The sequence below is a fragment of the Trachypithecus francoisi genome, unplaced genomic scaffold, assembly GCF_009764315.1.
Source record: "Trachypithecus francoisi isolate TF-2019V2 unplaced genomic scaffold, Tfra_2.0 Lachesis_group8, whole genome shotgun sequence".
Taxonomy (NCBI): domain Eukaryota; kingdom Metazoa; phylum Chordata; class Mammalia; order Primates; family Cercopithecidae; genus Trachypithecus; species Trachypithecus francoisi.
In genome coordinates this window covers 3,165,136-3,186,797 of record NW_022681473.1, presented here as the reverse complement: position 1 = coordinate 3,186,797, position 21,662 = coordinate 3,165,136, and the positions used below count along the sequence as shown (strand labels likewise).

At 53.5% G+C, this 21,662-nt stretch overlaps 1 protein-coding gene across 5 annotated transcripts in view; it reads left to right on the top strand.

Moving 5' to 3' along the window:
• Positions 1–21,662, top strand: part of NADSYN1 (NAD synthetase 1) — a 45,008-nt gene that overhangs the window by 6,565 nt on the left and 16,781 nt on the right. For 3 of the 5 annotated variants that reach the window (XR_004436247.1, XM_033207978.1, XM_033207980.1), the window contains 12 exons: positions 4,132–4,185; positions 4,740–4,829; positions 9,395–9,446; positions 10,226–10,314; positions 10,502–10,619; positions 11,325–11,456; positions 15,232–15,306; positions 17,568–17,692; positions 18,165–18,213; positions 18,739–18,841; positions 19,703–19,871; positions 21,155–21,290. Coding sequence is in view for 4 of the 5 variants with exons in the window: in XM_033207978.1 (XP_033063869.1) it covers positions 4,132–4,185; positions 4,740–4,829; positions 9,395–9,446; positions 10,226–10,314; positions 10,502–10,619; positions 11,325–11,456; positions 15,232–15,306; positions 17,568–17,692; positions 18,165–18,213; positions 18,739–18,841; positions 19,703–19,871; positions 21,155–21,290 (1,192 nt within the window). In the remaining variant the exon portion in view is untranslated. Of the gene's footprint in view, positions 1–4,131; positions 4,186–4,672; positions 4,830–9,394; positions 9,447–10,225; positions 10,315–10,501; positions 10,620–11,324; positions 11,457–15,231; positions 15,307–17,567; positions 17,693–18,164; positions 18,214–18,738; positions 18,842–19,702; positions 19,872–21,154; positions 21,291–21,662 lie in introns of those variants that run through there. The other 2 variants (XM_033207982.1, XM_033207979.1) reach the window with 2 other exon arrangements.

The window sequence follows — 21,662 nt, the reverse complement described above, 5'->3', positions numbered from 1 at the left end:
CTTTACATCTCCTTCAGCACCGCCTCATCCGGCATGGAGGTGGCACCTTAGCTCGCTTCTTTCTTTTTTTTTTTTTTTGAGACGGAGTCTCGCTCTGTTGCCCAGGCTGGAGTGCAGTGGCGTGATCTCCACTCACTGCAAGCTCCGCCTCCCGGGTTTACGCCATTCTCCTGCCTCAGCCTCCCGAGTAGCTGGGACTATAGGCGCCCGCCACCTCGCCCGGCTAGTTTTTTGTATTTTTTTTTTTTTAGTAGAGACAGGGTTTCACCGTGTTAGCCAGGATGGTCTCGATCTCCTGACCTAGTGATCCACCCATCTCGGCCTCCCAAAGTGCTGGGATGACAGGCTTGAGCCACCGCGCCCGGCCAGCTCGCTTCTTTCTTGGCATCTGTCTGGCGCATATTCTCCCGCCACTCGCATCCAACCCTCACCATGACATTTATGGAGTGGGGCCTCTTCTAAGCAGCACATGGATGGGAATTTTAGGCTCTGTTCACATGGATGATGCTAATTGGTCCTGTGGACTCTCTTAGTTGCCTTTTGCTGCTCTGGTGAATTACCATGGACACAAAACACACAAGCAACACCAGTCTTTTATCTAATGGTTCTGAAGGTCAGAAGTCAAGGGGTCAGTGGGTCAGCAGCAAGCCTGGTTCCTTCCGGAGACTCTCCAGGAGGATCTGTGTCCCTGCCTTCTCTAGCTTCCCTGGCCTGTGGCCCCTTCCAGCTGTGACGTCACCCCGACCCCCACTTCTGTTGTCACAGCTCCTCCTCTGACTCTCCCTCTTATGGGGACCCTTGCCATTATGCTAGCTGGCCCAGATTGTCCAGAATCATCTCCCATCTCAAGGCCTGTCACCTCATCACCCCTGCAACGTCTCAGGTAACAAAACACAGTCGCAGGCTCCAGCAGTTAGGATGGGGACATGTTTGAAGGGTTGAGAGTCAGCCGACCACATGGACTTACTCTAGTCACTTCACCAAGTTTTCTACTCATTAGGTTTTCTTTTTTTTGTTTTTGTTTGTTTGTTTGAGACAGATTCTCACTCTGTTGTCCAGGCTGGAGTGCCGTGGTGCAATCCTGGCTCACTGCAGCCTCGACCTCCTGGGCTCAAGTGATCCGTCTGCCTTAGCCTCCTGAGTACCTGGGACTACAGGTGCACGCTAGCACACCTGGCTAGTTTTTTTTGTTTTGTTTTGTTTTTTTAATTTTTTGTAGAGACAGGGTCTCGCTATATTGCCCAGGCTGGTTCTTTTTGGGTTTTGTCTTTTGTTGGTTCATTTTTGCTCAAACTTTTCCCCTGCTGACTTTGAATTTATAATCCTCTTTACATTTTTCTACTTTTTACACTTAAAAATTGTAACCATCATATTTGAAGGTTTTTTTTTCTTTTGAAATATAGCGTTTTTCTGGATTGGAGGCTCCAATGAACAAAACAAGAGTTTTATCATAATGTCATTGATAACTTCCATCTTGCACTGTTTCTTCAAATGGTCCTCCAGGAAGAGGGTGCTGATTTGGGTTCCCGCCCTCCGTGGTTGCAGGTGCACCATCCTTAGTTCTGCACTACAAGGGCTTCGCCTTTATAAACAAAATAAAGAAACAGAGTGGTGAATACTTTTTTAAATATGACTCTTATTTATTTGCTTTGCTCACTTACGGAGCTGAACTTTTTTTGTTTGTTTGTTGGTTGTTTGTAACACTCTTCGAGAGTTACCTGGTTTTTTGCCTACAACTGCTTTTGTCTCATTTATTTTGAGTCCTTGACACGTGAAACATGTCAGTCCATTCGCATGTAAGGTAAAAATCCTTCTCCTGGTGCGTCGTTTGGTGTGTAACTTTGTTTTATGTGTCCGGTGTTTTATGTTCACGTGGTGAAAGCGCCGCCCTGATCTGCTTTAGTTTGTTTCTGAGTTTGTCCTAGTGACTTACTCCACTTAGAGATCAGATATTCACGGAGGGCTCATATTTTATTTAAAACATCTATTTCTCTCACACTCTGGGCACACTTTGTCTAAGTGAGAAGAAGTTTGTGTTCGTCAGGTATCTTCCATGGCAAGAACAAGAGCAAGAGAGACAGGGGCGAGGTGCTACACACTTTTTTATTTTTATTTATTTATTTCTTTTTGAGACAGAGTCTCACTCCGTCGCGCAGACTGGAGTGCAGTGGTGCAATCTCAGCTCACTGCAACCTGTGCCTCCCGGGTTCAAGTGATCCTCCTGCCTCAGCCTCCCAAGTAGCTGGGACTACAGGTGCACGCCACCACACCAGGCTAATTTTTGTATTTTTAGTAGAGACGGGGTTTCATCAGATTGGTCAAGCTGGTCTTGAACTCCTGACCTTGTAATCTGCCTGCCTCAGCCTCCCAAAGTGCTGGGATTACAGGCGTGAGCCACTGCACCCAGTTGCTACACACTCTTAAAACGACCAGATTTCAGGAGAACCCACTCACTCACTGTCAGAACAACATAGAGGGGATGGTGCCAACCCATTCATGAGAACTCCGCCCACACCAGGCCCCCTCTCTAATGCTGGGGATTACAGTTGGATGTGAGATCTGGTGGGGTCCTGGGTCCAGAACACGTCGGAGAGGAACAGAAGCCATGATGGAGTGAGTCGCTCATGGTGGCTGCAGCCAGGACGGGGGCCGCAGCCAGGACAGGGACAGGCAGTGGTGCCCCTGCATGCATCTTACCCTTTCATCCCCATTTTTGGGAGGAAGAGTCGAGGCTGGTGTCAACCAGAAATAAAATCCTAAGGCCCTCCCAACCCTCTGAATGAACTGCTTCTCTCAGAGGGGCCCTCCAGGGTTAACCTGAAAGCCCGGTTCAGGCCATGAATGACGGGGAGTCAGGGGTGATGGGGGATCAGACAGGCCTCATTTCCCCTCTTCCGTTTTGGAAGAGCCGACCAGCATGAACATCAACACAGACTTTAATTCTCATAGGAAACATTTACAGTCTGTTCTCTCTGAAGCCCGCTACTCGGAGGTTTCATCTACATCATAAAACTTTGGTCTTCACAACCCACTGTCATAACCCAGATGTTCCTTTCTATTGATAATAACTCAACCAATTGCTGATCAGAACCATTTAAATCCACCTATGGCTTGGAAGCCCATCCGTGGCCCCCTCGAGTTGGTCCTGCCTTTCCAGTTCGAGCAGTGCCCATCCCGCATGTATTGAGTGACATCTTCTGTCTCCCTGAAATGTGGATAAGCAGGCTGTGCCCCGACCACCGCGGGCACGTGTAGTTAGGACCTCCTCGGGCTGTGTCAGGTGTGCGTCCTTCACCTTTGCAACATAAATGTTCTATATGGACTGAGACCTGTCTCAGATACTTTTGGGTTCACACCGGTTGCTTAGCCAGTGGCAAGGCTGGAATCGGAACTCCACACCATCCACGTTTGGTTTTTCTTCCCCCGAAACACTTTTGCGGTCGGATCACACCCCTGGCAGGCGCCTGTGCTTCTCTCCGACACTGCGTCCTCTCAGCGCCCCTGTCTGGATCATCTTTCCCTTGTGCTGCCCTGCTCTGGCTAGAGCCTCTTGTCGGGTCACTCTGGTTCCCATGCGAGTGTCCCCAGCCAGGTCGCCCTCTCCTGCTGTGATCCCCTCATCTGCAGTGGGAGATGACAGGGTGTCAGCGAGGTGATGGGAGCGTGAAGCCAAGGCCCAGTCCTGAGAAAGGGCCGGCCCCGAGTGGCGAATGGAGGGGTTCCACATGTCCCAGGTGGTGGGTGGAAATGAGCTCAGGGCGGACAAGTGCTGGAAAGTGGATCCCTCAGGTTAGCACAAGGCAATTTGGAGGGGGAAGGGGAGGAGGCAGCAGAGGCTGGAACATTCCAGGAGGAGAGGGAAGAACCCTGTGGTGGAAAGAAGTTGCCGTTCATTGAGAAGAAGCTCCTCTAGGCTTAGAGTCGGTGCTGCCTGGGTGGCAGAACCATCTCGGCTCATTTTAGCGTTGATTTGAGGGTGCCAACAGAAGAGCCTTGCAGTTCTCTGAAGGGATCGGACGGAGCTTCATATTAAAGTAAAATGCATGATTCCAGAGCTGCAGCCGCTGCCTCTGTGTGCTCTGTGTTTTCATAACCGGGCAGACATGCGTGTACCTTCCCTCTCTCCTGCAGGCCTGTAATGCACCGAAACGTCCGCTACAACTGCAGAGTGATATTCCTCAACAGGTAGGCTCCCTGCCCCCACCCCCAGGAGGGTGACTGGGGCCTCTCCCTGGCTCTCAGCCGAGGGTGCTGCCCTGGGGACCCATTGCTGGGAGGCTGCTTCTGGAAGTGCCCGGGTTAGTCAGGGCCGATGCACCAGGCAGGTGACTCAGGTGCCTTTGCTTCTCTGAGTCTCAGCCACCACCGAGACAGGCATCATCAGGTATCAGAAAGAGAAGAGACGCAGAGGGTGGGGGTGTGGGGACACAGGTCCTTGTGGCCTGGAAGCCAGTCCTGCTGAGCGAGTTCCCTGGAGCGCCTGGTCACCAGCTGCTGGTGAGGTGCACACCTGCTGGGGCTTAGCTGCTTCACTGTGAGGGTCAGGAATGGATGCAGCCGTGGAGACCTGAGTCATAGACAGAAAGTGGAAGCCCAGAGAAGGAGAGAGGTTTGCTCAGGGCCCCATTCTTGAGCCAACTCTACATGGCATCACCTTGTCCCCTGGTGGCAGTGGCCACCGCCAGTGGCACGTTCATCTCAGGAGCCCGGTGTGCACGGCTTTGTTCCCCTGCCTGCAGGAAGATCCTGCTCATCAGACCCAAGATGGCCTTGGCCAACAAAGGCAACTACCGCGAGCTACGCTGGTTCACCCCGTGGTCGAGGAGTCGGTGAGTCGGGCGCTGGACCGCTCCCGGGATGTGTGTGAAGCACCTTCGCTGTGTGTAGCCTTGGGTCCAGATCATGGGAGTGTTACTGGTGGAGGGTGTCCAGGTTCTTGACATTTTGAACAAAGGATTGGACAAAAAGCACAAACAAAGCAAATAAAGAATGAAGTAACCAAAGCAGAGACTGAATGAAAATAAAAGCCCGCTCCACAGGGCAGGGGCGGCCCCAGCAAGCGGCTCAAGGGCCCGGTTATGCAATGTTCTGGGGTTTAAGTATCCTCTAGAGGCTTCCCATTGGTTACTTGGTGTGGGCCCCATGTCAATAAAGAGGCTGAAGTGAAGTTACAAGGTTATTTACTTGTTTACAGTTTATCGTTAAAAGACTCAGTGGAAATTCTGAACGTGTATGTTAGGCAGAAGGAAAATTATTCTAGCAGAAGCCTCCAGATTTCAAAAGGATTGGTGAAAAAGGATATTGATAAATTTGTGGATATGTGTAAACAAACGGGACTGTACGAAACATGTCTAGTATGTAGTAGAAAATAGGCCAGCCCTAAATCGCTGCACAGCTGTGCATGTAAATTAGGGCAATGCTCTGTAGGAGGGTAAAGATACTGATTAATTTTTGACTTTAGGTGAAATACACATAAAATTTCTAGGGTAACCACTAAAAGGAAAGATACAGAACATATGATTCTCAAAGTAGCAGGCAGAAGAAAAGAAGAATAAAAAGGAAAAAATGAAATAATTCCAAATGAAGCATAAAAGGAAGTGAGTTCTTTAAAAGTCCGGTAGAAAAAGTGGGACTCAGAGATAGCACGTAAGAGAGAATAAATCTGTCAGTAATCACTACAAATAAAAATGGATACAATAATTTGATTAAAGACAGAGGTCATTATTCTGGATCAAATGAAAATCCAGGAATAGACTGAAACCGTATTGTAATTAACAATATATTTTGGCAAGTTTGCTGGATGATAAAACCAATCAAAAGTCAGGTTCCTTTCATTTACCAGCAACATTCAGTCAGAACGTGTAACTTTAAGGAAGATACTGTTTATTCCAGCAGCCAAAGTGCTTATGGATAACTATAACCAGAGATGTGTAAGCCCCGTATGGGAAAATGATAAAATTTTATGGGAGGGCGTTAACAACTACTGAGCTAAATGGAGATTGCCTGCGTATGTGAAAAGGAAGGCACAGTGTGAAACGCATTCATCTCCCCTAAGTTGATCTGTGGATTCAGTGTAGTTTCCATAAGAATCTGAGCAGGAAATTCAATAAACCGGCTCCAGTATTTCCATGGAAGAGCAAAAGGCCACGAATAGCTAAGATACTCATGAAGACCAAAAGAAAGGCCAGGCGTGGTGGCTCATGCCTGTAATCCCAGCACTTTGGGAGGCTAAGGCAGTCAGAAGTTCAGGATTCGAGACCAGCTCAGAAGTTCAAGACCAGCCTGGGCAACATGGTGAAACCCCCTTTCTACCAAAGAAAATACAAAAATCAGCTGGGCGTTGCGGTGTGCACCTGTGGTCCCAGCAGTCGAGATCAGCTGGATTATGGAGACCCTAACCCAGCGGCACTAGAGGAATTAAAGACACACACACACAGAAATATAGAGTGTGGAGTGGGAGTTGGGGCTGACAGCCTTCAGAGTGGAGAGCCACGAATGAGTGTTACCCACATATTTATTGACAGCAAGCCAGTGATAAGCATTGTTTCTATAGATTATAGATTAACTAAAACAGGAAACAAAGGAATGGGCTCTGGCTACGTATCTGCAGCAGGAACATGTCCTTAAGGCACAGATCGCTCATGCTATTGTTTGTGGTTCCAGACCACCTTAAGCGGTTTTCCGACCTGGGTGGACCAGGTGTTCCTTGCCCTCATTCTGGTAAACCCACAACCTTCAGCCTGGGTGTCATAGCCGTCACGAGCATGTCACAGTGCTGCAGAGATTTTGTTTATGGCCAGATTTGGGGACCTGTTCCCAACACCAGCTACCTGAGATGCTGAAGTGGGAGGATCACTTGAGCCCATGAGACTGAGCCTGCAGCAAACCCTGATCGTGCCACTACACTCTAGCCCAGATGACAGAATGAGACCCTATTAGTCCATTTTCATGCTGCTGATAAAGACATACCCAAGACTGGGTAATTTATAAAGAAAAAGAGCTTTAATAAACTCGCAGTTCCATGTGGCTGGGGAGGCCTCACAATCACACCAGAAGGCGAAAGGCACATCCTACATAGCGGCAGACAAGAGAGAATGAGACCCAAGCAAAAAGGAAAACCCAATATAAAAGCATCAGCTCTCCTGAGACTCACTACCATGAGAACAGTATGGGGGAAACCATCCCGTGGTTAATTTATCTCCCACCGGGTCCCTCCCACAACATGTGGGAATTACAGGAGTTACGATTCAAGGTGAGATTTGGGTGGGGACAAAGCCAGACCCTATCAGCGCACCTGGGTTGAAGTACAAAGATAGGCGAGATTTGTTGCGGGGAGCACTTCCAAGGAGAGAGCATCACGTGCTGGGGGCTCAGAGGTCCAGGCGATGCTCTGCTCCTTCACCTGGGTACTGCGTGCACTGGACTTATTTTAATATCCTTTAATTACACATGTGTGCCTTTGTACTCTTTTGCGTAACATATTTTGCAATAAAACGAATCCATAAAGGAAATCTGTGGCCAACCAGATTTTAGCGCTGCTTCTGCAGGAACCAGCTTTTCCTGCCAAGGTGCCTGTGGGATGTCTCTATGACTCTGAAGGTCCAGTAGCTCCAGCAAATGGCTTGGGGGTTCTCATCATTTTTTATTATACCCTGTAACGTTTTTCGACTTCACATTCAGGTCTTCTTATTTCAGGAAAGTTGACCTATTTTCTGCTTCCAGAGGCTTTTGTTGTTTTGCGTCCGTTCTGTTCTTCAGGAACCTCAATGGCTGGCGAGGGACATGTCTGTGTCTGCCTGCCTTATCTTTCATCTTCTTTCTAACCATCACTCTCTTCGTGTATTTGCATTTTTTTCTGGCAGTTTTATTCCCCTGAATTTGTCTTCTCTGCAGTGCACTTCACGGGGCTCTATCCTGTGCTTTTTCGTATCTGTAAGCATTTTAAGACTTTTCAAATTCTTTTCTTAGTTGTCAACTTATCTCCCGTCATTTATTTATGCTTTTGTTGAGATGTTTTATCAGTTGATGTTGTCTCTAGGATTTCAGAGCGTAAGTGTGGGGCTCCTGTTCCTCCTTCCCTGTTTGTCTCATGAACACCTCGGTGTCAGGTGTCACACTGGGCCCTCTGGGATGGTATTCCTTTCATCCCTGTGGAAGGGGTGGCAGGAAGGTGAGGCTGGAGCCCACCAGAAGCAACTGCACATTTTCGTTGGCTTAGAGAAAGCTGAGGTTTCCAATCCTCTGGGAGCTGTGCCAGATGATGACAAGAAATGGTCGTGTTCACCGTGCCCCTGCTTTAGTAAAGAGTATTTGGCAGGCTCAAGGTGCCATTCCAGGTTCCAGGTCCTCTTAGGAAAACATAACTAAGGCCTGGTCTTTGCCTGCAGAGAGCCATCCTCAAGGTGTGCGCTGGCTGCGGAGCACAGCTGCAGTGAGGGGCAAGGCTGGGTGCGTGCCCGTCCTGCTGGGTCTTTGGTCTGGTGCCTGTGGGGTCTTTGCATGAGTCGAGGGAAAGGTACAGATGAAGGGAGAGATGTTTGGACGGTTCCTGCGTTTAAAATGCATTTTGGTGCAGCAGCATCACCATCAACAGGCTATAGAGGGTGAACTGAGTGCTCAATATGGGATGGCAAGGCAGCCTGGAGCTCTGTAGGGCATCTTCATGTCCCCGTTCCCTACGTGAATGAGGGGGAAAGACATCATTGACTCAGTTTCTCAACTTTTTACATTTCTCAAGTAAAGAGAGCTACTAAAACCATGCCCAGAAGGCTCCTGGGAATTCTAAGAAAGCAAAAAGGAAACGGAGTTCCTTGCAGGTCTGAGTGGCTCATCTTGTAACAGCCTGTTGGAAGTCAAATACGTGAACCGTCTATTTTGAAGATTCCACCTCTTGGTGGAGCTTCTTGGGACACCTTGCACTAAAGTTGGTATTAAACCCTCCTCCCCATCTCTCGAATTGAGAGCATCATTTTATTCCAAGGATGATACAGGTTTGTCATTGTGTTTCGGGTTAATGCCACATGATTTTTCTGATTCAGTAACAGCAATCAGGAATTCCACCCGGATTTCTCCATGGGGCAGTGTGGCCAGTTCTCAGCGAATCCCCTGTGACACATCTCTCCGTAAAGATGAACATGAGCATGTGGGGAAACTGAGACAGCCCGATGCTCGGAGAGCCCAGCCCACCACGATGTCACGTAGTCTCCTCAAGCCACCTTCATACTCTTCTTTTTACCTTCACGCGATTGTTTATTGCACTGGGGGGAACACTTGGCAGTTCCTTTGCCGGTTCATCAGTTCGGAGGGTTCCGTTTGAGTTTTGTTTAAATGTAGCTGCCCTTCCTCATTTGTCCTGAGATGCTCATCCTCAGATCCTTGGTGTTTTCCTCTCCAGGCACACGGAGGAGTACCTTCTGCCTCGGATGATACAGGACCTGACAAAGCAGGCAAGTCCCTGGGTGTGGAGCCCATTTTTCAGTCGGTTGTCGCTGTTCTCAGCCAACAGTGGACTGGGTGCGGCGGGAACCCTTTGGGATCCAGGTAATGGAAGGCACCACAGTGCGCACAGGTCTGAAACAGACAAAGGAGGCAGATTCCTATAGCCAGGGGGGCTGCGGGGCCAGGCAGCAGCCAGGGCGGCTCCTCCTGGCCTTGGGGCTGCCTTTCCTCCCTTTCCCTGCTCACACTGGCTTCCTCCTCTTTGTGTCCTCCTTGTGGCAGAAGTCAGCCTTCTCCACCCCCAGGGGCTATGTTCCTACATTTAAGTGTTTATCTAGACCGACAGCAAACTGCCCTGTTCTCAATTTTGAATTCTAAGGGAAGGCACCCGGTGTCCCCTCTCAGCTGCTGCCCTGTGGCTGGGAGTGGGGGCCGGGTTCCGTCAACACAGGGCAGCAGCTGCTTCAGTGTGATCACAGAAGAGGGTCACTTCAGAAGCCACTGGCCCCGATTGGCAACCCCATCGGTGACCGTGACATTCTGCCCCTTGGCTGCTCAGAGTGCAGGCATCCCCTTATTCCACACATAGGCTCCTAAAGGCTCCTCTTCCTGGCACCACCCAGTGTCCCATGTGCAGCCGCAGGGCACCCACCTCTTCGGAATGTGTGAGAGCCCAGAGCCAACTCCAGCTCTTGTGGCTGTAGGATGTGTGTGGCCCTGGGTAGTGTTTGTGGCCCAGACAGGGCGTGACCAATGAATCTTACGCACTCTTCTCTTCCAACGGCAGGAAACTGCGCCCTTCGGAGATGCGGTGCTGGCGACGTGGGACACCTGCATTGGAAGTGAGATCTGTGAGGAGCTCTGGACACCCCACAGGTCAGCCCCATGCCCCTGTGCTGTCTGATTGCCCACCTCACATGGGCCAGCTGGGAGGACCTGGGACCGCAGACCTCCTGGGGCCATGACCGTCGGCCGGGAGCTGCCATGGGAAAGTGTGAGGGCCGCCTGGGAGGCTGGGTTGGAGGAGTCTGGTGGCCTCTTCTTCACCTGCCTCTGCCCGCAGCCCGCACATCGACATGGGCCTGGATGGAGTGGAGATCATCACCAATGCCTCGGGCAGTCACCACGTGCTGCGCAAAGCCAACACCAGGGTGGAGCTCGTGACTATGGCCACCAGCAAGGTAGGGGTTGGGCCAGGGAGCGTGCACCACGGGGCAGACGCTGTTATCTCAAGCACTGCTGTATCCTCAGTGCCCATTGCAGGGCTGGGCCCACACAAGATGGACGTTCTGGGCTTGTCATTACGGCCTGGACTCAACAAGTGTGCCCTGCCGCCCCCTGGGGCTTCACTGGCACAGCCCATCTCACCCGCGCAGCTACCCCAGGAAGCCGACCCTGTCACCCTCCCTGCCGTGACCAGGAACCGGGACATGCTCCTTGTTCGTTGGCATGATGGCAGGGCATAGGGAACACCTATGCATTTGCTGCTTCTGCTCTTGGGCAGTGAGATGTGCAGCGGGCGGTGCTGGTTCGTTCTTCACGTTTCAGGTGTGGGTTTAGCTGAGCCGTGTTTGAATCTTGGCTTCATCACACGGAGCTTTCTTTGGCTTGTCTGAACCTCATCATGCCTAAGAGAGGTGTCTGCCTTGTAGGGTTGTTATGAAGCAAAAACAAATGTTTTACGAAGAGCCTGGCGCCTAGCAAGGCTGGCTCGCCGCAGCTCCGTGGGTCCGTGCTTCCCTACACATGCGCGTTACCTCGGCGGTCGTGGGGCCACTCGCGATGACCCTCGCGGGACTCGGTGGAAGTTCCTGTCCATGGGCAGGTGGCAGGCGAGGGCGGTGGACCACAGCTGACCACTCCGCTGTGGGCTCTGCCTTTTCCAGAACGGTGGGATTTACTTGCTAGCCAACCAGAAGGGCTGTGACGGGGACCGCCTCTACTATGACGGCTGCGCCATGATCGCCATGAACGGAAGCGTCTTCGCTCAAGGATCCCAGTTTTCTCTGGATGACGTGGTAATGAACGGGCCTGGATGTGACTGGGGGAGGGTTCCCTGTGCAGAGGCCGAGCTCCTGGCCCTCCCCTGTAAGCCGGGTGCTTAGTGAGGGTCCCTGTGGAGAAGCCCCTGGGGGTCCCGCCTGCTCTGATGGTCTCTGGTTTACCTGGCTGGTGAGGGGGGACCTCCCACCCTCGGGTCTGAGGACAGCTGAACCCCGACACACAGCACATGGTACTGGCTGGTTGAGGTTGTGGGCAGCTTACGAGTCCTGCGTACCCACAGTGCGGGAGGAGGGCTCCGTGCCCCGCAGGGCCAGGTGGGAGTGCACTCAGGAACCAAGGGGATGGCCCCCGCTGTGGGAGGCAGGCTCTGTGGTGACGAGAGGACAGGTGCCGCCTGGCCCCTGCGGGAGGGTGGCGTTGGTTTGTTTGAATTCCAAGGGCTGGCAGGGAACCAGAGCCGCTCCTTGGAAAGGAACAGACTCCATGGCCCCCGAGACAGGTCTAGGGATCCCGTGTTTGGTGAGGGGGCCTTATCCTCAGGAGAAGAGCCGTCAGGGGAGCTCATCGTGAGGCCGTTCAAGGCCCTGCCTTTCTTCCCCGGGTGTTGAGGCCACATATACTCATCTAAGGCCTTACGCCACGCTGTCCCTGAGTCCGGGGAAGCAGGAGTGGAGACCCTAGGACACTCTGGTCAGGGAGGCTTTGTTCTGTGGGCCTCTCTGAGCACACAGTGGCCAGCTGCGTGAGGGACAGCCCTGGGGGAGCTGCGAGTTACAGGTTGGAAGTGCGATTGCTATCCTGAAGTGACACAGATATGTGGGTGCTCAGAGGAAGGAGATGACAGAGAACAAAGCTAAGAACCCTGCCTGGCACAGTCCTCACCAGCAGCTGAGCTGCCGCTTGGAATGCGGTTCAGGGCCTTGTTGGAGCCCCAGATTCCTTTGGGAAGCTGATGAAAGCTCTGCACGTTATGCATCTGAAGATGTGCATGAGCGCGGGGCAAGGCTTCCCAGGTGATCCTTACCGCGATGGGCACGAGCTTCCTCCACAGAGAAGGGACCACAGATGGAAAGTCCTGGGAGAGGTTTGGGCCACTCTTCCTTTCAGTTTTTTGTTTGTTTGTTTGTTTTTGAGATGGAGTCTCGCTCTGTCGCCCAGGCTGGAGTACAGTGGCACGATCTTGTCTCACTGCAACCTCCGCCCCCCGGGTTAAAGCAATTCTGCCTCAGCCTCCTGAGTAGCTGGGACTATAGGCGCCTGCCACCACGCCCAGCTAATTTTTTGTATTTTAGTAGAGACAGGGTTTCACCGTGTTGCCCAGGCTGGTCGCAAACTCCTGAGCTCAGGCAATCCACCCACCTCAGCCTCCCAAAGTGCTGGGATTACAGGTGTGAGCCACCGCACCCGGCCTCCCTTTCGGTTTTTGAAGCAAACGAGAAAAAACAGGCTGTTATTGCCAAAAATGGAAATCAATCCCAAGTGCACAAATACAACAAAAAGTAACTTTTAGTTCTGCCCCAAGCCGGCATGGCTGGGAGCATCCCCACTCTCGGGCTCAGGCCCCGCGTGGGTCCCCAGCGCTCCCTCCCGCACACAGCGTCGCCGGACTCGCCTTTGGACCTGACGGCGTTCCGCTCTGCTCTTGTTGGGGACGGGCATTAAAGCGTCGGATTCAGCGAGGCAGGCGGTAGCACAGGAGACAAGTTCTGCAGCTGGCTTTGCAGGAGCAGGGCGAGCCTGTGTCCTGGCATCACCGACTCTGAGAGGCTGTCTGAGCGGTTTCGTTGCTTTGCTGCCCCTGCGTTCCCATCCTCACGATTCTGTCTGGTGCTTTCTGCACAGCATAGGCGCGGTCAGCACGGAGGCAGTTACGAAACCAAACCAGTTTCAAAGTGGACTGAGTGAACTTCACCCTGAAAAAGAATTCCACAGTCTTTTCAGGGGTTTCTTGCACAGGGGGCAGGCGAGGGTGTGGCCGTCTCAACTGCAGGCCCTGCTTTCCACGTGACAGCATCCCTGGAGGCCTCCTTGCTCTTCATCGTTAACCACGACAGAGCTGGAAGGGCTCTGAAGAGAAGGATTCAGTTCCTGCTGATGGGAACCGTGGTCCTCTCCCCATGTCACAGCCACAGGCACGTTGGCGGTCGTGTTGATTGGCAGGTGTGTTGGGAATCACCTGCCCCAGGACCCCCGCAGGTTCCTGGCCCCACATCAAGCCCCCGAACTGGAGTCTTCGGGGCTCTGCATTTTTAGTGAGCGCCAGGCAGGCAGTTGTTTCATGCCCTAGAATCCGGGAGCCGTTGTCTCTAGAATTCCTGATGTTGCCCGAGATCTCCGTCCTAGGCTGCAGCCACAGGTCCGCTGCATTGAGAGTGGCAGTGCTGTCCTCAGGCTCAGGACACTGCCCTCTGCCAGGTCCTCCGTGGTGCACCTGGAATCGTCAACAGAAGTCTTGTGACGCGTGCAATCATTTGAGAGTCTCCCCTTCTGCCTCTCGCTCGAGCAACAGACCTGCCGATCCCCCTCGTCGGGCCCGTGTTTCTTAGGGTCTTCCTAATCCCCTGGGCTTTCGGCCTAATCCCCTGGGCTTTCCGCTTGTTGTGTGCCTGGAGTCAGGCTGCAATATGGAAGGCGGTTAACCTAGCCTTGGGGAGAGTGGGATGGAGCCACCTTCTCATGGAACAATCCTCCCCTCCCCCATCTCCATTGTTTTATGGCTTCACACTTACCATGGCTTTCTGCATGGAAGCTTGGTGGCCGCAGTGCCATCACTTGGGAAAGCAGCCAGAGAACCACAGGATGCGTGAATCGGTCTCCTTGTCTTCATGGACATCTCCAGCCAGGTCTGGCCCCCGGTTACAGCGGTAGGAGCGAGGGGCGCGCAAGGTGGCCACGGCCGTCCTGTGAACCGCCGCAGTGGTACAGGTGCTGTTCCCGCTGTCCCATGCTTGTGTTTAGCAAGGCAACACTCAGGAACACAATTTGATAAAGATATTTTTTCATGAAGGAATAACCCCTGAGTTAAAACCTCATTTCTGCATACACTGCAATTGGCAGAACCCCTACCATAGCCAGGTTCAAAGGCAAGGCAGTGTCACCTCCTGTGACACAGGCAGCACATCCGGGCCAGGACCCTGGCGTGGATGCCGGGCCTGTGGATCTGCCTCTGCCCTCCCCCAGCTCCACCCTTCTCTGTGTTTGGCCTCATTCTCAGGTTGTCCTCCAGCTCTGCCCTCCTCTGTGTTGGCCTCAGTCTCGGGTTGCCTCTCCTCTTGGCACAGGATGTTTGCAGCAGCTCTAGCCATCCCATCTTCACACAGCCACATGCAGAGGCAGCAAAGGGGCCCTGGCTCCCTGTGTGTCTTTTTGATGAGAGGGGCATTCCAGAAGTCCCCTGCAGAGGCTTACTGACAGGGGGCTGTCTTACTGACAGGGGGCTGTCTTACTGACGGGGGGCTGTCTTACTGACGGGGGTGTCTTACTGACGGGGGTGTCTTACTGACTGGGGGGTGTCCTACTGACGGGGGGGTGTCTTATAGGGTGGTGTCTTGTGCTGTGATTAGTGGGTCACTGGCAAGTGTCTGAATGCAGTGGAGGTTCTGGTGGCAACAGTGAGGGGGAAGGGCTGTGGTTTGGCCTCAATGTCATCTGTCCCATCCCTGAGACCCCCATCCAGGGGTCTCAGCCCCTGCTTTAGAAGGTGTGACACACCTTTGACAGCGGCCAAATTACACATGGGAGTGGAACAAACGGGAAATCACGGGTTCTCTTTGAAATTTCCTTCCCCAGGAAGTCCTGACGGCCACGCTGGATCTGGAGGACGTCCGGAGCTATAGGGCGGAGATTTCATCTAGAAACCTGGCGGTGAGTGCTCCAGTAGACAACTGTGTGGGATGCTCATCAAAGATGTGGAAAGTGGCCACATTCGTGCAGGCCTGGTGGCGGCCATGAGGGTGCAGTGCCTCAAAAGTCCGACGGGGAAGTTCTAGACTTCCCAAGTGTGGAAAGGGCTGGTGCTGTAGACGGAACCTGCTTCCATCTCTTCCCCATCGTCCTCTGCTTGAGCCAGGCCCTGAGCTGGGGTGAGCTGGGGACAGGCAGGCAGAGAGGCCGACGAGACGGTCAGTGTGCTAGGGGCTGCCACACAAGGAAGACCCAAGCAGCCTTGGAGGCCAGGAAGGCCTCAAGGTGGGGGGTGGCAAGCGCAGTAGGAACAGGCACACAGTGTGCAGCCAAGGCTGGTCCCCACCTTGGCAGTCGGAGGCAAGGTCCAAGGCACAAGCGAGCCTGTGTCTGAGACCCTGGGATGCAAGTAACGCCCCTCCTGCAGCCCAAGGTCCTGCTGCTGGTAGCCTGGAGCTCTGCGTTTCTGCAGGATGTCATCACAAATAGGATATCCAGCTGTGCAGCTGTCGTGAGACAGTGATTTTTGCAGAAAGAAGTGTGATGCTCATAACAGAGCGGGCTCTTCTGCTGTTGATTGATTGACACAAGGTCTCATTCTGCCTCCCAGGCTTGAGTGCAGTGGTACCATCACAGCTCACCGCAGGCTGGACCTCTGGGGCTCAAGTGATCCTCCCACCTCAGCCTCCCAAGCAGCGGAGACAACAGACACCTGCCACCATGCCCAACTAATTTTTAACTTTTTTCTTTTCTTTTGTAGAGACAGGGTCTCACTATGTTGCCCAGGATGGTCTTGAACTCCTGGGCTCAAGCAATCCTCTCGCCTTGGCCTCCCCAAGTGTTGGAATTACAGGCGTGAACTACCACGCCCAGCCTTTTTTTTATAGCAATTTTATTAAGTTGTATTTACCATACCACCCAGTGTATCCATTTAAGCACCTGATTCAGTGCTTTCTCAGGTTCTCATGGAGTTATGTAGCCACAATCTTCGCGCATTTTCATTACCCCAAAAAGAAACTCCACCCCGTTCCCCTCCTCTGCCCCTGACAACCATAAGTCTACTCTCTGTCTTCATGAATTTGCCTATTCTCGACGTTTCATTGGGATGAAATCACATAGCATATGGCTTCCCACACTTTACTGTGCTGTTTTCAAGGTTTATCTATGTGTCGGGTGCAGCCACCCCTCGGTATCCACAGGGGTTGGATCAGGAGCCTCAGCCTCCACCGATCCCCTGCAGGGATGCCTGTGTCCCACAGTGCCCCCTGCAGAGCTCACTGATACGGACAGTCGGCCCTCTGTATCCACGGGCTTCAGATCCCTCGATTACTGTATCTTCTCTCTGCGGTTGAATCTGCGGGTGTAGAACCCACAGATACAGGGAGTGACTGTAGTTCATCCCTTTGTATGGTCAGAGCGTGTTCCGTAGCGGAGATGGACACGTGTTTATTCACTCATCCACTGATGGGCATCAGGAACGTTTCCACTGTCTATCATGAATAATCCTGCTACAAATATACATGTACTTTTGTTGGAGGGAACACGTGTTTTCATTTCTCTTGGGTGTGGAATTCCAGGAGTGGAATTGTCTGGGTCTTATGGTAACTCTGTTAGCCATTTTTTGTGTTTTTTTTTGTTGTTGTTGTTGTTTTTTGAGATGGAGTTTCACCCTTGTCGCCCAGGCTGGAGTACAATGGTGCCATCCCGGCTCACCACAACCTGTGCCTCGTAGGTTCAAGCGATTCTCCTGCCTCATTCTCCCGAGTAGCTGAGATTACAGGTGCCCACCACCATGCCTGGCTAATTTTTGTATTTTTAGTAGAGATGGGGTTTCATCATATTGGTCTGTCTGGTCTCAAACTCCTGGCCTCAGGTGATCCACCTGCCTCAGCCTCCCGAAGTGCTGGGATTACAGGTGTGAGCCACCACCCCGGCTCTGTTGAGCCTTTTGACAAGGATCCTTTTGAGGAGCTGCCAGAGTGTTTGCCACACGGCTGCATCGTGGTGGGTTCCAGGCAGCCGGGTATGAGAACCCCGGTTTCTCGCCCCTCACCAACACTTGTTGCCATTGGTCGTTTTGCTCCTCGCCATCCTCATGGCAGTGAGGGTGACCTCGCTGTGGTTTTGACATGGCTGATGGAGTCCTGCTTGTCTGTCAGTCCCGGGGACCCAGAGGGTTTCCATGAAGCTGGAAGTCATCCTGTCTGAATCTCCATTGCCAGGCCAGCAGGGCGAGCCCCTACCCTCGAGTGAAGGTGGACTTTGCCCTCTCGTGCCATGAGGACCTCCTGGCACCCGTCTCTGAGCCCATCGAGTGGAAATACCACAGCCCTGAGGAGGAGATAAGGTGTGTGACCCCGACCCCTGGGAGGGACCTGGCGTCCACGTGGCCACACCTCTGGGGTGGGGACTCCTGGAGGTCACGCAGTGGGTTTTCAGAACCTGCCTGGGTGGAGACTTGGCAGGAGGCAGCTGTGCCTTCCCTGGGTTGAGGGCATGGATGCTGGAGCCAGACCTCCTGGGTGTGACCCCCAGTCCTACTCCTTCCCCGTGCTGTGACCTTGGGCCCCAAGGCGCTGTCCTTTCTGTGGCTCAGTGTCCCCATTTTAAAATGAGGATGATGATAATACCCACGTCCCGGGGCTGTCTTTGGAATCACACGCGTCCCTTCTCACACGGTGCCTGAAGCAGAGACGGGCATCCTGAGAGCCCAACGTTGACTCTGGCACTGCAGCCTCCTGGGGCCTCCTTGGGTGGGTTGTCGGGTGCTGTGGGCTGGGGCGTCCGCCTCCGGGCTCCATGTTCTGATTGCCCTGCAGCCTTGGACCTGCCTGCTGGCTCTGGGATTTTTTAAGACGAAGCCAACAGGTAAGACTTCCGGTTTCTAGTGAGCCCACTTTGCTTGTTCTACTGGTTGGTCTGGTTTTATTCTGGGGCAGGGTAGGGATTTTTTCTTTTTCTTTTTTTTTAATGCAAACGACAAAAAGCATTTCATCGCTCTGCCTCCATGGTGAGCTTAGTCTGCACTAGCCAGAGGCAAGGTGGGCACAGTGGCTGGTGGGTTGGCTCCACCTTTGGAGGCTCGGCAGAACCCAGCCTGTCAGCATGCAGGGTCACGCTCACCATCTTGCCAGCATTGTAACCCCGCGTATCTGCAGTTCATCAGTGGAATCAGCCTCAGACACGCCCCACAGCGAAGCATCTCTTTTCCCTCTGAAAAATCCATTAATCCTGCCACGTGTGGGCATTTGTCCTGACCCCACGGAAAGTGCCGACACCCATGTGCATTTCTGTGGACGCCTCCTTGAGGTCTGTGGGTGGAGCTTGGCTGGTCCGTGGGCATGCCGCTTCTCCGAGGCTCTACTCACACTGTGTTTGGTTGGTCCATTCCAGGCGGGGTTTTTGCTGCCCCTGAGTGGCGGGGTGGACAGCGCAGCCACCGCCTGCCTCGTCTACTCCATGTGCTGCCAGGTCTGCAAGTCTGTGAGGAGCGGCAGTAGGTGACATCTATTGGCTTGAGGGAGGCTCCAGGGTCCAGCCCTTGGGCCACCTGAGTTGGGGACCTTGGAGGGGGCAGAGGAAACACCCATGCCATGGACATCGGGGTGAAGGGGGCTTTGCGGCCATGCACAAATGTCACAGCGTCACATCCCGGTCCTGCAGCCAAGGCAGCAAGGCCATCAGCAGCTTCCTGGAGCTTTGGGCCCATGTGGCTGAGTCTCCAGAGCTGTACCCGCCCACTCTGTGCATGGTGTGGCCTGGTGGAGAGAACACAGGCGTTGGAGGTTCACATCCTCCCCCGTGTGATATGGTATTGGACACCACCTTAGCATATGCAGCAGAACAGGGGTGACGATGCCCGTCGGATGGGGCTGTGGGCCATAGCGTGGGCTGGCGCTACACAGGCACCTGGGGGTGTAGACCATGGTGGAGCTACACAGGCACCTGGGGGTGTAGACCATGGTGGAGCCACACAGTCACCTGGGGGTGTAGACCATGGTGGAGCCACACAGGCACCTGGGGGTGTAGACCATGGTGGAGCCACACAGTCACCTGGGGGTGTAGACCGGGGTGGAGTTGCACGGGCACCTGGGGGTGTAGACTGGGGTGGAGTTGCATGGGCACCTGGGAGATGTAGACTGGGGTGGAGTTGCACGGGCACCTGGGAGCTGTAGACTGGGGTGGAGTTGCATGGGCACCTGGGGGTGTAGACTGGGGTGGAGTTGCATGGGCACCTGGGAGATGTAGACTGGGGTGGAGTTGCACGGGCACCTGGGAGCTGTAGACTGGGGTGGAACTATGTAGACACCCCACACACTCAGGTGACTTCTACCCATTCTGTCCTGGTGGTTTGCAGACCAGGAAGTGCTGGCTGATGTCCGCACCATCGTGAACCAGATCAGCTATACCCCTCAGGATCCCCGAGACCTCTGTGGACGCATACTGACCACCTGTTACATGGCCAGCAAGAACTCCTCCCAGGAGACGTGCACCCGGGCCAGAGAGTTGGCCCAGCAGATTGGAAGGTGGAGTTGGCCCCTGGTGCTGGGCATGGCAGGCGGCTGACAGAGCTCAGAGCCGCTGGAAGCTCTGCCTGTGAGCGCATTGGTGACTGGCTTCATTCACGCCACATCATGTCATCCACAATGTGGATAAATGTGTCAGTGCTCTGTCCCTTTTTGTGGGTGAATAATATTCCACTGTCTACGGATAGACCAGTTTGTTTCTCCAGTCATCAGCAATTGCTTAAATGTGCATCTAGGAGTTTATCAGGGCTCCACTTTCTCTTGGTTTGAGCCAGATTTCAGGGAGATTGTGTATGAGTCCTCCCTATCTGACCCACTCGAGTCTCCAATGGTGCCTGCGATTTCCACCCTTCCGTCCCCTGACTCCTTGCATTCCCAGTGCAGGCTGCAGGTCGTATGTGCATACCAGGGTGCACAGCAGGTCCTGGGAGTTGGCTGTGGGCTGGCTCCTACCCCTCCTCCTGTCCCTTCCGCCTGCCCTCACTGCCTCTTCCACGGGCAGTTCTCTATGTGAGGACAGTGGAGCGGGGGCACCTTTCCAGAGAAGAGAGACTGGGTTCCATCTAGAATGTTGCATCCGTAGTGGCTCTTAGGAGAAAATGAGCAGCTCCCCATCCTGTTTGTTGAGCTCAGCTAAAAGCTGTCCCCCTGCCCCCCAACAATTCTCCTCCTAGATATGTACTCAGAGGAATCAAAAGCAGGGACCCAAACAGATACTTGTTCAGGAAAGTCCATAGCAGCACCATTTGCAGAAGCCAAGAGGTGGAGACAACTCAAGGTCCATTTCAGATGAACGGAGGAAGAAACTGTGGTCCATTCACACAGTGGAATATTATTCACCCATGAAAAGGAGTGGAGCACCATCACGTGACACAGTGAGGAGAAACCTTGAAGACGTGGTGCGGATGAAAGGAGTGGAGCCAGCCACACCAGGCCACATGGTGTTTGATTCCATTTCCACTCCATGTCCACACAATGTCCAGAACAGGCCACGGCACAGAGAGAGGGCGTCTGTCACTCTCTGCATCTGTCAGTGTCACAGCTGTCAGAGCTGGAGGAGGAGGGAGTGGGAACAGACTGCCAGTGGGATGGGGTTTCCTTCTCTGGTGATGGGAAGTTCTGAGCTGGATGGTGGTGATGGCTGCACAGCACTGTGGATTGCTAAACACAACAAATCATACACTTTAAACGGGTTACAATGGTCAGGTTTAGGTCATCAGGGCTTCACTGCACATGCACACACGTGCACACGCTGCCTTCAACACCTACCCTTCTCCCTCCAGCCACCACATCAGTCTCAACATTGATCCAGCCGTGAAGGCCGTCATGGGCATCTTCAGCCTGGTGACGGGGAAAAGCCCTCTGTTCGCAGCTCATGGAGGAAGCAGCAGAGAAAACCTGGCGCTGCAAAATGTGCAGGTGCCCCCACCTGGGCCGGCGTCCCCTGGGGGTGCGGGTTGGGGTGCAGGGAGCCCTGGGACAATCACTGCAAAATGTGCAGGTGCCCCTGCCTGGGCCGGCGTCCCCTAGGGAGGTGCAGGGAGCCCTGGGATGGCTGGTGCAGGATGTGCAGATGCACCCGCCTGGGCCTTCATCCCCTGGGGAGGTGCAGGGAGCCCTGGGACAATCACTGCAGGATGTGCCGGTGCCCCGGCCTGGGCCGTCATCTCCATGAAGGTCATGGCACAGGGAGCTCAGGGACAACTAGTGCTGGGGTCACAGCCTGTGTGCCTCACTGAAGACATCAGTCATGGAGCCTTGTTAACAAGGAGGGTGTCTGTGTGTGTTGGT